This window comes from Eublepharis macularius, chromosome 8 (assembly GCF_028583425.1).
Source record: "Eublepharis macularius isolate TG4126 chromosome 8, MPM_Emac_v1.0, whole genome shotgun sequence".
NCBI lineage: Eukaryota > Metazoa > Chordata > Lepidosauria > Squamata > Eublepharidae > Eublepharis > Eublepharis macularius.
Window position 1 is genome coordinate 91,293,287 of NC_072797.1, and position 14,085 is coordinate 91,307,371.

Consider the following 14,085-nt stretch of genomic DNA (forward strand, 5'->3'; position numbering starts at 1 on the left):
TTTGGGTGGAGCGGTAGTTGAGACCAAAGTTGAGAATATTATACCCTTTCTTTGTCTGTCATTTCTCTCACTGTGAATCAGACTCCTTCCATTTCACTCCCCAAGTATGTTTTCATTGCCGTGGATGGAAAGGTTACATGCACCACCATTTCACTGATCCTGGTCACCACTCTGGAAGTGGCTTTCCAAGATTACAAACTGTTGTTAGGACAATGTTACATATGGGTCTAGTTTGGACCCATATCACTTTGCTTGCTTGCTTGCTTGCTTGCTTGCTTACTTGCTTGCTTACTTGCTTACTTCATTTATACCCCACCTCTTTCCCCAGAGGGGATCCATAACAACTTACGTTATTCTCTTCCATTTTATCCTAACAACCAGCCTGTTAAATAGGTTAGGTCAAGAGTGTGTAACTGGGCAACGATCACCTAGTAGGCTCCATGGCAGAGAGGGGATTTGAACCTAGGTGTCCCAGATCCCAACCTCTCTAACCATGATGCCATACTATTTCTTGCTTTGCATTCTACCCTTTAATCTGGTAAGCTTTCATGTGCATGTAGAACTGCATTTTTGCTTTGATACTTACTCTTTGCAACTCCTTTTTGAGGAAGCTTGGGATGACCCTCTTTGTGTGCACATATTACTGCCAGCCAAAGACTTATTTTCTTAGGTATTTGTTGATTTCTTTGCTGTTCTTATAGTCATCTGATCTTGTATTGAACACAGTTTTAATCACGATTTTATTCGTGTGTTTGTAGTTTTCACATACATTGTCTTGAGCATCTCTGAATCCGTTGACGCTGTCATAAATTATAGTAGTTAAAACATACTGTAACAACTTCTGTAATACATACTTTTTAAGAAAGTTGACTTGGGCTTTTGTTTCTGTTAGATCCCTACTCTGTGAAGAGGAATGTGGCAAGGACTCTTAATAGTCAGCTAGTGTATGAGTATATCCTTCACTGTTTACGGGCAACTTACAAGTATTTTGCCTTGCCCCAAAAGCAGAGTACAAGAACTAATCAAAAGGAACCTTCTGAATCCTCTGTAAAGCCTGAAAATAATGCCTTGAAACATGGCATCTCTGACATGCAGCATGTACATAATGAAGCAGGGGAACCAGTCATGGGCAGCTGTGCAGCTACTATCAAGGAAAGTTCACATGTTCCTCAAATTGCCCACGGAGACTCAGACTGCATAATTGAAGAATTTATATCTGGTGACAATGAGGAATTTAAACCAAGCTGTGAAGATACTGAAAGTGGAAACGAAGAAGAGGAGGGGGACCAAAATGTTAGAAAGTGGCAGATGCATTTGTGCATTAACCGAGGTTTGGATGAAGACAGTGAAAGTGGAGAGCTTGCAGTTCCAGCTACTGAGCATGATATTGAAACAGACAGCATTTCTGATTTAGAAAATTTTCAAAACACTGTGGTTGCTGTTGATGAATTTGATTTAGAATGCAGTGGAGAACTTAATGAAAAGGTTGACATTGATGAAGGAAGCACAGAAGATACTGATGAACTGGAAGATTCTGTGATCAAATTGGAACCACCAACTCAGGAACTGATAAATGAAATAGATAACTCGGAGGAAGAGGAAGAAGAACAGTGTCTTATCATAAATCAGGAGCAGCGGGGCAATATTACCAATACTGAGGATGAGCTGGACAACATTTATACTGGATCTGGTGATGAAGAGGCTCTTTCTGAAGAGGAAGAATTGTTCATATCTGTTAAATATAAAGACACTGAACTTAGCAAGAATGTAGATGAGCTTCCAAAGATATCTTTGACCACTGAAGATGTTGCTGGGAAAGGCGAATCTTATAAAAGCAACTTACCCATAGATGAACATTGTGTATCTGAATTCTTCTATGAATTTAATAAAGTAGCTTTCACAAAAGGCAAGGTAATAACATCTATGTATCCCAACTAAAATAGTGTCTTAAGTCTCCTGCATGATTATCTATGGAAATAGGATTTTATGTGAGTATAGACCTGGAAGTGACATTTACTTTGGACTGATGAATCTGAAATAAAAGAATATGATCTAAACCTTCCTCTGCCAAAGCTCTTTTCAATTGAATCTTTCTCCCTCCCAATTTTTATGTGTAACTAGACTTAACTTGCTTGAATTCTGCCAAATGACAAATTCTAGGATCCGTTTACTAGCATGAGAGAATGTGTAGCAGGCTTCTTATTAAACATCTTAAAGGTGAAATGAAAGATGAAGTTAAACTAAAATGTTTATTAACTTGGAATAACTAAACATAAGGGTTATTATCCAAACCACATTGAGCCCTTCCACTTTATTGTATAAGCCAGGGTTGTCCAACTGGTGGGCTCAGTCTGGAGCCTGAGCTCTATTTCAGTCAAGGTCTGGTAACAGAAATTCTTAACCTCATACAATGTGCTACCTGATTTGGAATTGTTGCTGGCTATATGATATATTTATTATAACTCTGATTAACCACAAGGTAGTCAAATTATTCTGCACTTTTGATCTAGGGTTTAGAGAATAAGATGCACCCTGACAATGCAAAAAATGACCCTTTCCTGGTGTGGACAAATTCATTTCCCCCTGTATATCCTATGGCTGGCTGTTGGCTTTCTCTCTTACGTGAGCTTTCTTCCATAGCAACCAAAAGAATTAGAAAGTATAAGTGAACTCAGAGTAGAGAAATGTTTAATGATGTCCTGCTTTCTCTTGGTACAGTCTCCTACAGTTGTATGCAGCTTATGTAAGCGAGAAGGTCACTTAAAGAGGGACTGCCCAGAAGACTTCAAAAAAATTGAACTAGATCCCTTGCCTCCATTAACACCCAAGTTTTCTGCTATTTTAGATCAAGTGTGCATCCAGTGCTACAGTAAGTTAGTTGACCTTTGTTTTAGTTGCAAGTTTCTGGAAATGCTTAAGTATACAAAGAAGTTACAGTTTATTCAAGAAAATTGAGTTTCATACACATGGGCTCCATTTCCTCTGAAGCCAGCTTCTCCTAGCCAGAGTTTGAGAAGTGTTTGCAGAGTTACAGGAAAACATGAGATGGGTAGAACGGAACTGGGAAAACAGTGAACATAGGAAGGATAATAATAATAAAAATTACTACCATTTCTTTGCTGTGTAGATCACCCTTCCCAAACTTTGGTTGTCTGAGATTCAGACCTAAGTCTGCCACTGAACATCTTGAATTATTCAAGTATATGAAATTACTCTTATTAATAAACCTTACATATTTTTTCATACATGCGTAGCTTTCTTACTGTAAAAAAATATCCTTCCCACTCCTCCTCCCCAAATTCTTAGGCTTATATATTTACACTGATTGTACTGCTTCAGGCTGTTATCTGTTAGATCACAAATTTTGTATTCATTGTGTCATGCTACACCTCAGATCAGCCAGCATTTTTCTAAATCTACCGCAGATGTTAAATAAGTAAGAGGTGAAATCCAGTGGACATTTCCATAGATAGGAGAGGGGGCAGTTTTCACCGAGATCTTCCTCTAGCAGTAAATGTCTCACACCCCTCTCATGCTGTTCCTGGGGCAGGATTTGGGGGATATTTTGGGTTGCAAGGGGAGAAAGTCCCACTCTACTGAAAGAAAACCTGTCTACTGATGGAGATTTTGCATGGGATGCAAACAAAGGAGTGGTGCAAATACAATCCTACAATATAAAAGGCAAGCCGTGTTGATGACGACTCACCATTTATTCCTGCTCCCCGTTTATTCCTGCTCAGGCGCTCTCATAGGGATAAAAAGTGAGTCGTTGGCAACATGGCTTGCCTTTCGCCACCATGGTGGCTTCCTCAAGGCCTCTGGAGGCCCAGGAAGGCCCAGCGCAGCGGTGGGAAGGCCTAGCCCTCCGGGGGCCATTCTCTAGAGCCCATTGTTTTAACAACAGGTTTGGTTGCTAGTACTAAATATTTTGGAAGAAAATATCTGTGGTTCATTGCTTAATTTAACAACCCTGTTTTGAAACTGATTTATTGTCTTTTTAACAGAGGACTTTGCTCCAAATAATATAGAAGATCAGGCACGTGAACATATAAGACAAAATCTTGAAAGCTTCATCCAACAGGAATTTCCAGGTATCTTTTTTTTTAAAGTTTGAAATATATTTATTAACATCAGTGAGTGAGACTCAAAATTTTCTTTCACTGGGAAAGGGAGGGGGATGTGTCTACACATTCAGATAATTTCCCACTTAAGACATAGCCCCATGCACTTCATCCCATGCTGTTCCCAAATGTGTCCCATCCCCTCCCCCTCCTTCACCTTCAGCAGTACTTCTTGGTTGGTCCTGAGGAGCTGCAGAAGACAAAAAAGATTGTGAAATCTGTTTAGTAAGCACAGCCAAGGGTGAACACTTTGGTTCAGAATCTGGATTAAAATACTAATTTTTGGCTGATACTGTAAAAACTGGGTATTCCAAATTCGGTAAAATTCATCCATTGTTTTCTGTGGGGAAATCACTCTGAAAGCTATCTAGTAGGTTGGAGGGGTCATTTTTCAACCAAACCACCAAATTTGGAGGGGGGGAACCTACTCCTGACGGTTCTCTATAGTCGTCCCATGTTTCATGAAGATTGGATCCTGGGGGCCAATTTTATGGGCCCCCCAAAAGATGGCCCTGCTCACTGTCCATTATTCCCTTTGGGGAAAATATCTGGAGGCTATCTGGGGAGATGGGGGTGGCAATTTTCATTCAAACTCCACCAAATTTTTAGGGGACCTACTCCTGACTGTCATCTAATGACACCCCCCCCCCCCACAAGTTTCAGGAAGATTGAATCCCCTGAACAAGGTGCCTCCAGCCACTCCATTGTTTCCTATGGGGAAAAAAGTCAAAGCCATTACAGAAACACACTGGGGCAAGGCTGCCATAGCCAAGCCACACTCTCAAATGCAAGCTGAGCTCATCTCAGAGAAAGCCCAACAGAACCAAAGCGAAGGAAGGGGACTAACACCACATCAGAGAATTACACTTATTCCACCCAAACCAAACTGAAACAAGGGACAGTGTTGCAACTTAGCCCAACAGAACCTGTATCATTCACAGCAGCCAGGCACTGGGTTCAACCAGTGGGGAAACACCACAGAACTGAACCAAGCAGTACTCAAGACATTCCCTTGCTTCAGTTTGCTTCTGTTGGGCTAAGCTGCAATAATGTCCCTTGTTTCAGTTTGGTTTGAGTTTAGTGGATGTGATTATCTGATGTGATGTTGGTCCCCTTGCTTCACTGGTTCTGGGGGGATTCATTCCTGTGCTTCAGTTTGTTGGGCAAACACTGTCCCTTGCTTTAGAGTTCTACTTGGAGTCTTTTGATCTAACTGAGAATTTAAAAATATCTGTAAAATCCATAATAGAAACTACCGAATGTGCAACATAACAGGAAAAAATTATTTTGCATGTATTATCCATTCCTTTCTTACCAAGAAGCTTGTTCATGCTTTCTAATAGCCTGGTTATGGCAAATGCTACAACAAATGCTAAAAATTGTCCTTATTCCTTATAGGCACCAAATTAAACTTGTTTGGCTCTTCAAAGAATGGATTTGGCTTCAAGCAAAGTGATCTTGATATCTGTATGACTATTGATGGTCTAGAGAGTGCTGAGGTAAATCTGGTCAACAATGCAAATGCAGGCAATATCTGTGACATAAAGAAACTTCAGCTTTCAAGAAATTGCCCATTACTCAAATTTAATCATGTTGTATTGAAAAAGGAAATCTCAGTAAAGGAGTGTGATAGTGTCCTGGGGAGATGGGGGAGAGGTGGATATATTCTTTTTTTGTTAAGAATCAGACGTTCTACAGTGATGGTTTCTTGGGGCTAAACACCACCCAAATGATTCTTCATCACTTAGACACCTTCCTCACTGAACTGGGGGTTTCCAGCAGGTGTTTTAAAAGATTCAGGGATGCAGATAAGATATTCATCAGAGCCTTGGCTCGTGACTGAAGGGTAAGGTAAATACATGGTGCTTCCTTTTAAATGATAAGAAGAGGTAGATATTAGCAATAAACAAGGAGATCTGGGATTTAATATTTTAAACTGTGCATGTCAAAGGTGGGGGGGAACCATTCCTAGTCAGGCTAATTATATATAAATAGAGTATTTGGCTGATTTTGCAAACCTTGCTGAAGTAATGTAATGCTTTGTACACTCTCAATGCCATCCTAAGCGGAGTTATATTCTTCTAAGCCAGAATAGTGTAACTGTTTGGGATGGCACTGTCAGTTTCCCAGACAGGAGAATTTAACTAAAGATCTGATACATATACAGGTTTTTAGGCCACATTCCTATTAAACAACACTTCTCTTCCTCATTCCCAGCACTCAGGTGCAATTGATTGTTTCCAAGCACTGCCCTTATTGGCTGCTGTGCTTGTTGCTAAGATTACTACACTAGCTGTCACAAACATAGTGACAACCTTAGCATTCAGATAAATTCAAAGAATCTGTCTGTTAATTTCAAAGTGCATATTTAATAGCTACTTAGCTGAATATTTAATAGCTACTTAGCTGAAGAGTCTCATCTGATTTTACACAAGTAGAAATTCCAGTGAAATAGCTCCTAAAATGCTAGAAGTCCAGTGTCGTTATACAATAGGAACTACTTATTCTGCTTGTAATTATACAAGCTTTCATTGACAGCAACCTGACAAGGAGTAACTATGATCATTCTGGGAAACAGTTTTTATGTGGATTTGCCATTAGAATGCAATACGCTGCTTGCATGTGAGAGAGAAACCTATATCCAGCATCCAACCAGTGCTTCTAACACAGCTCTTTTGTAGGGGAGGGTGGTATTAAGGAACATACCAATGGCAAATCTTGTAGTACTGGTCATCGGTTACGTGCGAACAATGTGCTTACTCCTACTGCCCCAGTCCAGTGGGTAGTTAGCATTATGAAAGAAACCATACTTCATTTGATTTGAGTTTCCAGACAAACAGTTGATCAGGGCTGTGAAATGCTTATGTTTTTTAGCAGGTACTGTTCTGAAATGAAAATAGTAAATACAAGAAACACTCTAATTCTAAGGCACATGTTAAAGCATATTTCTGCCATAGTTTCAGTGGTTTTGGAAACTTAGTGCATTGTAAACAATGTAGGTCAGTTTGTTGCACAATGAAATTTATCACTGGGTCTTTACACTAGTAGGATGTAATTCAGAAAAAGATTTGTTTTTTAATCATGATAGTAGTTTATTGCACTGGTATTATATTTTCTATGACAGGGGCTTGATTGCATAAGAATTATTGAAGAACTTGCGAGAGTGCTGAAGAAACATTCAGGTATCTTTGATTAAAATATTTTTTCCAATATAGGAGCATAAAGTCTGTGAGATGGCTTCAAAATTAATAAGTAGGTATAATTAACATAGCTGAGTTCAGATTTTAAGCCCCAATTTTTGCAAATATTAAACATTGATTTGGCTCAGGGATTAAATATAGAAAGTCTAGGATTGCTGCACAGAAGCAGGCAATGGCCAGCCACCTCTGAATGTCTCTTGCCTTGAAAACCCGACAGGGTTGCCATTAGTCAGCTGTGACATGAAGGCACTCTCCACTTCTTAAGGCAAACAGGCTGCTCATGCAGTATGCTGGCCAGACCTTTAGGGCCAATATACTACATATGAATCAACAGTATGCCCTAAAATGCACCCAGTGCTCTCTTGTGGCTGTGATTTGCAAAAAAAGATGAAAATCCATCTTTCAGGGAAGTACATCCATTTTCTCATTGAGATACCTCTGGTTAGACTTCCAAAGAGTCACCAGTTTCTCTGGGCACAGTTTGATAACCACTGCACTAAAATAAAATGTGGATTCGATGAGATTTTCTCTCAGGTAAGTCTGTATAGAGTTGCAGTATAAGCTTCATTAAACACATAATGTTACTGGATTGAAATAGTTATCCACTTTACCATTGAATTAAATGGTATTAAATTAAATGGATGTAAATTAGTATCCTAATACTTTTCTTAGGTCTAAGAAATATCTTGCCCATAACAACTGCTAAAGTGCCAATTGTCAAGTTTTTCCATGTCCGAAGTGGTCTTGAAGTAGACATCAGTTTGTATAATACATTGGTAAGAATATTCTTCTAACTTGAAATGAAAGTACATTTTCCACTAGTTATTGTAGGAGTCTTATAAACAAGAATGTGGAACTGATTAGTTTTTAACCCCGCAAAATGGGTTGCCAGATTACATTTGAATCCCTCCTGTAATCATAGGGGTGTGCACCACCAAAAGATTTGGGTTTCCCACTTCAGGTTTACCTGAAGCGATGGGAAAATCTAGAATTACCAGAATCCCAAAGTGGCAAGCTGCTTCAGGAATCTGGTATTTACCTCACTTCGATATGTTCCATAAAGATTCGGAGCATACCCCACTTACCTAGCTGGCTGGGACAGGGGAGGCTGATCAGCTGGGAGGTGGGAGAGTGCCGCGGCAGCCCTCATGAGGCCAGGACAGCCTGGAACCGGCTCTGCTGCTGCCTGTGGCTGCAGCGGCCAACTGGGCAGCAGGGAAGGCTGGAGCTGCCCCCTCCGGCTATTCCTACCCCCTCAAATGGCTGCTGCAGCGGCCATTTGAGGGGCAGGAAAGGCCTCCTCCACTTCGTTCACTGCTGGCTGGAGGGAGGGGGGAGAGCTTAAAGGGTAGAAGGCTCCCTGCACCATTTGCAAACGGTGCAGGGAGACTTCTACCCTTTAAGCTCTACCCCTTTGCAGCTGGCTGGAGGTAAGGAGGGAGAACTTAAACTTCAGCTGAAGTTTAAAGGGCCCCGAAGCGATCCGAATTGCTTCAAGAAGCTTTTATTCAGGTGTTCTTTACAGATTGGGTCCGATTCGGGCATTTTTTTCCGAATCAGAAACCCGAAGTGCACACCTCTATGTAATCATGTTGAACAAAAACAGGACTGTGAATCATCATGTGGATAGCTGATCAATTGAATTTGGGAAGTAGAAGGGGAAAAGATATCATGACTGGCACTGGACTATAGAAATTGTAAATCTTAAAACATGTTTCTGAGGATCCATATGATTAAAAGCATGTTTCTTTGAAATTATGCATGGTGGCATCCTGCTGTTGTCATATTTTACTTATTACTGGATTATTAGGATCATAAAAGAAAAAGGGGTGTGTGTATGCCTGCATACATGTGTTTATTTATGTATATGCACATCTCAAATGCAAACATATTAGAATTCCAGTTTGAGTCAGCTGAAACATGCTGAGCTGCTTTATTTAAATATATTTGGAAGAGCATTCCAAGTCAAGTCTTGCAAAGGGAAAATCTTTTGTTTCTGTTCACATTGAATATATTTATATTTTATAGGCCCTGCATAACACAAGACTCTTATCCTCTTATGCAGCTATTGATCCCAGAGTAAAATATCTCTGTTATACAATGAAAGTCTTTACAAAGGTAAGCAGTCTTTCAGACTATGAAAGAAAACACAATGCTGGTCAAATTTTTCAACTAACGTTTTTCTCTTCTTCAGATGTGTGACATTGGTGATGCATCTAGGGGCAGCCTGTCTTCCTATGCATATACTCTTATGGTGCTTTATTTCCTTCAGCAAAGAAGCCCACCTGTCATTCCTGTGCTTCAGGAGGTATAGTGCATGTTTAATTTTGGCATACTTGCACGCTCACTTAAAAATAATTCAGAAACAGCAGGTCTTTAACTCGATGGTCTAATACATCTGTTCTTAGATCTACGAAGAGCAAAAGAAACCTGAGATTTTAGTTGATGGTTGGAATGTCTATTTCTTTGACAGAATAGATGAACTGGTGAGTCTCTCTTCGTATTAGCCAATTGCCTATGTAACCTTAAATGCTGCCACATTACCTAAAAGATACATTTATTCTCTGTAAAACCACATGCTTAAAAAAAGAAAAAGAATTATTATTACTTTTATGTAAGACCTAAAAAGAGAACTATTAAGTTGTTAGTTTGACACAATACTTTGATAGGCCCAGTTGCAATGAAATATTTGAATAGCTGTAAAACATTAGGTCTGTATCAGATCAATAAACTGATTGATAAAAAGAGAAAATTCTTAAATTGAAATTGAAAATCTGAGGATTCAGGGTCTGTGGCAGAAAAGATTTTATACATATAGCATAACTGAAAGTATTCTGTGGAGGCACAGTCTGTGCATTGTTGTGAAAATAAACAGTTTGCATATGCATGACAAATAAATAAAGTATGGGGCAAGGGCAGGGCACTTAACAGCTAAATAGGCAGCAAGCCCAGCCGTTCTCTGAAACAGAGCTGAGGGAACAGAGAAGTTTTTTCCTTAATGCCTTATTTTCTATTTTTGTGAGATTTATTTTTTGCGAGGGCACTTAGTTTGCACCATGCCACTGATTATGCTGCAAGTTATTTTTAATAGTAGGTTTTTGTGTGGTGGAACATAAGACTGGTTACTATAAGAAGAAAGGCAGGTTGTGATAATTCAGTTTTGTTTTGATGACTGGTCCTGCAGCTGTGGGTCTAGGCAACTCTCACTTATATTTTGGGGGTGGTTCTGCGATTGCAGCAACCCACATGCCATAGATGTGCAGCTGTACTTCTAGATCTGTCTGCCTTCTGTGGAGTGGAAGGTTTTGCTTTGTATTCTTGATTCATGAGTTTAACTTCACATTATAACACATAACGAAGCCTCAACATGTTACAGGAAACGTAATAGCTTGCATTTGTAATGTATGCAGGGGTGGGCAGATTTCAAATTTCACATTTTTTGGTCTTTAATAAGCACCTTGTGGCCCTCTTGCACTTCTGCCACCTCCTTTCTCACACATGAGTGTGAGAATCTGATAAACATGGTAAAGATGGTGTGCTATGGATCCCCTCTAGCACTGCCAACCTAATAAAAAAACCTTGATATTTCTGTTAGGTAAAAATGCAGAAAACAGCACTCGCACACTCCCTCCCTTAAAAACTCAGCAATACAAACAAACGTGCACCCATACACAATCTTTCTGTCTTGTTCACACACACTCAGAAACGCCTCCTGCTGCAACAAGGCACTGGATGCTTGGTGCTCAGTCACGTTTGCTTTGGAGGGAGAGCTGTATGGAGGAGATCCCCTCCCCACCCCCAAATTCTCCTTTTGAGTCTGCCCTGCTCAATCCAGCTCTCACCATCAATGCAAGGGGAGGTGTCAAAAGATGCACAGTGAAGGTGCTTACAAGTTCCCTTCTTTGACCACCATAGCTGGTGGTGGCTGCAGCTAGGTTGAACAGGGCTCGATGGGGGTGGGGGTCTCTAGGTTCTCCTTTTACAGTCTGGCCTGTGGAGGCTGGACCAGAGTCCACTGGCTGGAGGATGCTCGGGTGCTCAATCAAAGTGTTAGAAGGCTGCCAGCTCAGCACTATTGTTGTTTCTTGGGGGCTTTTAATTTCAAATTGAACCAGTGCCAACATATTCTACATGCACTGACGGCATGTGCATACCTGTGCAAGCCTTCACAGAAAAACACAGCATGAACTCTCTCAAGGGAGGGATTTTTGTTCCTACTCCACCTCAGTGTTCCTCAGATATGCAGGGCAGTGGCACTGGGAATAGAGGCAAAAGCATGAGCTTTTAATTATGACTTAGCAGGCCACTGTAAATTTGCTAGTAGTCAACTATTAACCCACTGTTGGTATTCTGCTCTTCCCTAGTATAGGCTGTGGTGTAGAAGGTGGGTTATAGATGTGTTACATGGCATCACAGGATAATTAACAGAGTGAAACAGAGACAGGTGGATTTGAATATGTGTAAATATACACTCATAAAGTACTAGTTACTTCATACTCCATTGTGAACAACTGGTCTGAAAATCTGAACATTGAAGTAAAATATCATGCGTTTTTTGTTTCCAGCCAGCATTTTGGCCAGACTTTGGTAAAAATAATGAATCCATTGGAGAGTTATGGCTGGGACTTTTACGTTTTTATACTGAAGAATTTGATTTTAAAGAACATGTTATCTGCATCAGGAGAAAAAATTTGCTTACAACATTCAAGAAACAGTGGACTTCAAAATATATTGTTATTGAAGGTATGAGAAAGAGAGAGCTTTCTCTCATTATGAGTTTTATACATTTTTGTATATTTTAATGGTACAAAGGCCTAATTTCATATACCTCTCGAGTGCCATCCTTCTTAAAGAACTTTTTTATTTCTTATTTTCCTCCCCCCATTTTGTAACAAAAGTAATATAATTTTCATCCCTGTTTGTATAACAGACGTATCCTGTACACACTTGTGTTGGCAAATTATTAAGAGGGGGACTTAACAGCTACTATGCCATCTATGCCTTTGAACAGTTAGTGCAAGTAAATATTGCATTTGACATAGCGTTGGCCATAGGGGATACTAAACAGAAAGAGACAGTGAAGCTGGTATATAAAATGCACAGATTGAGGTGTTTAGCAGGTGTTTTGTACGCATTTCCCATCCTATATCCCATGAGCTATCCAGAATGTTTGATACTGAGAATCAGAAGGAAGCCCTTGTGGTATTGATTGATTAGATTTCTAGCCCACCCTCCCCACAAGCAGGCTCAGGGTGGGTCACATAAATACAGGAACATAAATACATAAGTAAATAAAACACAATAAATACATCATAAAATCAAGTATAAATACAAAAAAATTACAAAACACACAATTTCTCCAAGATATGGTATACAATCTAGTAATGCAATCTAGTCATAACTCTCAGTCACTGCGGATAGACACAGGGAGATCTGGCAAGATCCAACCAGCAGGAGCAAAGGAGTCAACAACCACTACAGGAAGGCTGACAGGAAAGTTTGCCCATGCTTCAACGTGTATTTTGCTGGCCTAGTTTGCCGATCTCCATGCTAGCTCTTATTTAAGTTATCCGTACCAGCTGCCAGGAGTTGTAATAACCACCAGGGACTCCTACCCTCTGGCCCTGCAGCTAGATCTGCAAAGCCAGTGACCCTGCATCCCGTAAATGAATAATCAGTGCAGGACAGCCTTTTCTGTTAGTCCCTTCTCATTCAGATTTAAGGCTACTGTACTCAGATTATCCATCCCCTTTACATTGAACCCTGAAATTTACAGATTTCTACCTTTTCCTCAAGAAAAGCTTTTCATTTTCAAAAATTTCAGTTTTGCCTGGGTGGGTATTTTTAAAAAGACATGGGAAGAAATGTATTGATTCTGTTTAGTGTGCTCTGCTGCTTTTCAGTTCATCAGATTCTATTTGTTCATAAGGCTTTATATGGATTTTACTAAAGTATTTGACATTCTTCTTGCAGATCCTTTTGATTTGAATCATAATCTTGGAGCTGGATTATCAAGAAAAAGTAAGACTCGTTGGCTTAAATGTGTTACACAAAACTACTTTTAATTTTCCCATTTAGATAATGAATTGCTTTTCTTTGATTATTCTAGTGACAAACTTTATAATGAAGGCTTTTATAAATGGCAGGCGAGTATTTGGTGTCCCAGTAAGAGGATTTCCTAAAGAATATTCTTCCAAAATGGTGAGTATTGGGAATATGACTGCATAAATGTGTACCAGAAGTTTATTAAGCAGCTCATTCCACAGCTAATACACAAACATTTGTATACTTTGAAGGACTTGCTAAAGGAAAAAAGTAAATAATATGTATCTATATTAAAGGAGCATTGCACATTGTCAAAGCATTTTGATTATGCATGGAGACTTCATTAAAAGCTTTGTGGCATAGTTCCCTGTATTGAGTGTTTTACAGTCTATTGTATTCTTGAGTAATGTAAGATTACTGAAAATTTACCCAAATTCTAATTACCCTTCTTCATTATACTCATGTGACTGTGAATTAGGGTTATTTATAAACCATTTGGACTTAACATAATAACAGTAAGGGAAGCATATGTATGCTCTGTGGAACCCAGTTGCAGTTTGCCATTGCTGTGTGTGTGATCGTGTAGGGGAAACATGAACAGGTCTAGACTTGTAGTTCTGAAGTTCTCTGGGAAAGCCATAGTCAATTAGAGTGGTGTGCATGTTCTTTATTGGGTAGAAATCATTGCTCTTTTTAAGGAGTCAAATGCTAATAGTCAT

At 39.6% G+C, this 14,085-nt stretch overlaps 1 protein-coding gene across 2 annotated transcripts in view; it reads left to right on the top strand.

The window, feature by feature from the left end:
• The window catches only part of TUT7 (terminal uridylyl transferase 7), a 38,980-nt gene that overhangs the window by 21,190 nt on the left and 3,705 nt on the right, over nucleotides 1-14,085 (top strand). For both annotated transcript variants that reach the window (XM_054986468.1, XM_054986469.1), the window contains 12 exons: nucleotides 893-1,911; nucleotides 2,719-2,869; nucleotides 4,005-4,091; nucleotides 5,520-5,620; nucleotides 7,246-7,303; nucleotides 7,994-8,097; nucleotides 9,350-9,439; nucleotides 9,516-9,629; nucleotides 9,730-9,807; nucleotides 11,887-12,064; nucleotides 13,295-13,342; nucleotides 13,431-13,522. In XM_054986468.1, the coding sequence (XP_054842443.1) occupies nucleotides 893-1,911; nucleotides 2,719-2,869; nucleotides 4,005-4,091; nucleotides 5,520-5,620; nucleotides 7,246-7,303; nucleotides 7,994-8,097; nucleotides 9,350-9,439; nucleotides 9,516-9,629; nucleotides 9,730-9,807; nucleotides 11,887-12,064; nucleotides 13,295-13,342; nucleotides 13,431-13,522 (2,120 nt within the window). The remainder of the gene's footprint in view (nucleotides 1-892; nucleotides 1,912-2,718; nucleotides 2,870-4,004; nucleotides 4,092-5,519; nucleotides 5,621-7,245; nucleotides 7,304-7,993; nucleotides 8,098-9,349; nucleotides 9,440-9,515; nucleotides 9,630-9,729; nucleotides 9,808-11,886; nucleotides 12,065-13,294; nucleotides 13,343-13,430; nucleotides 13,523-14,085) is intronic.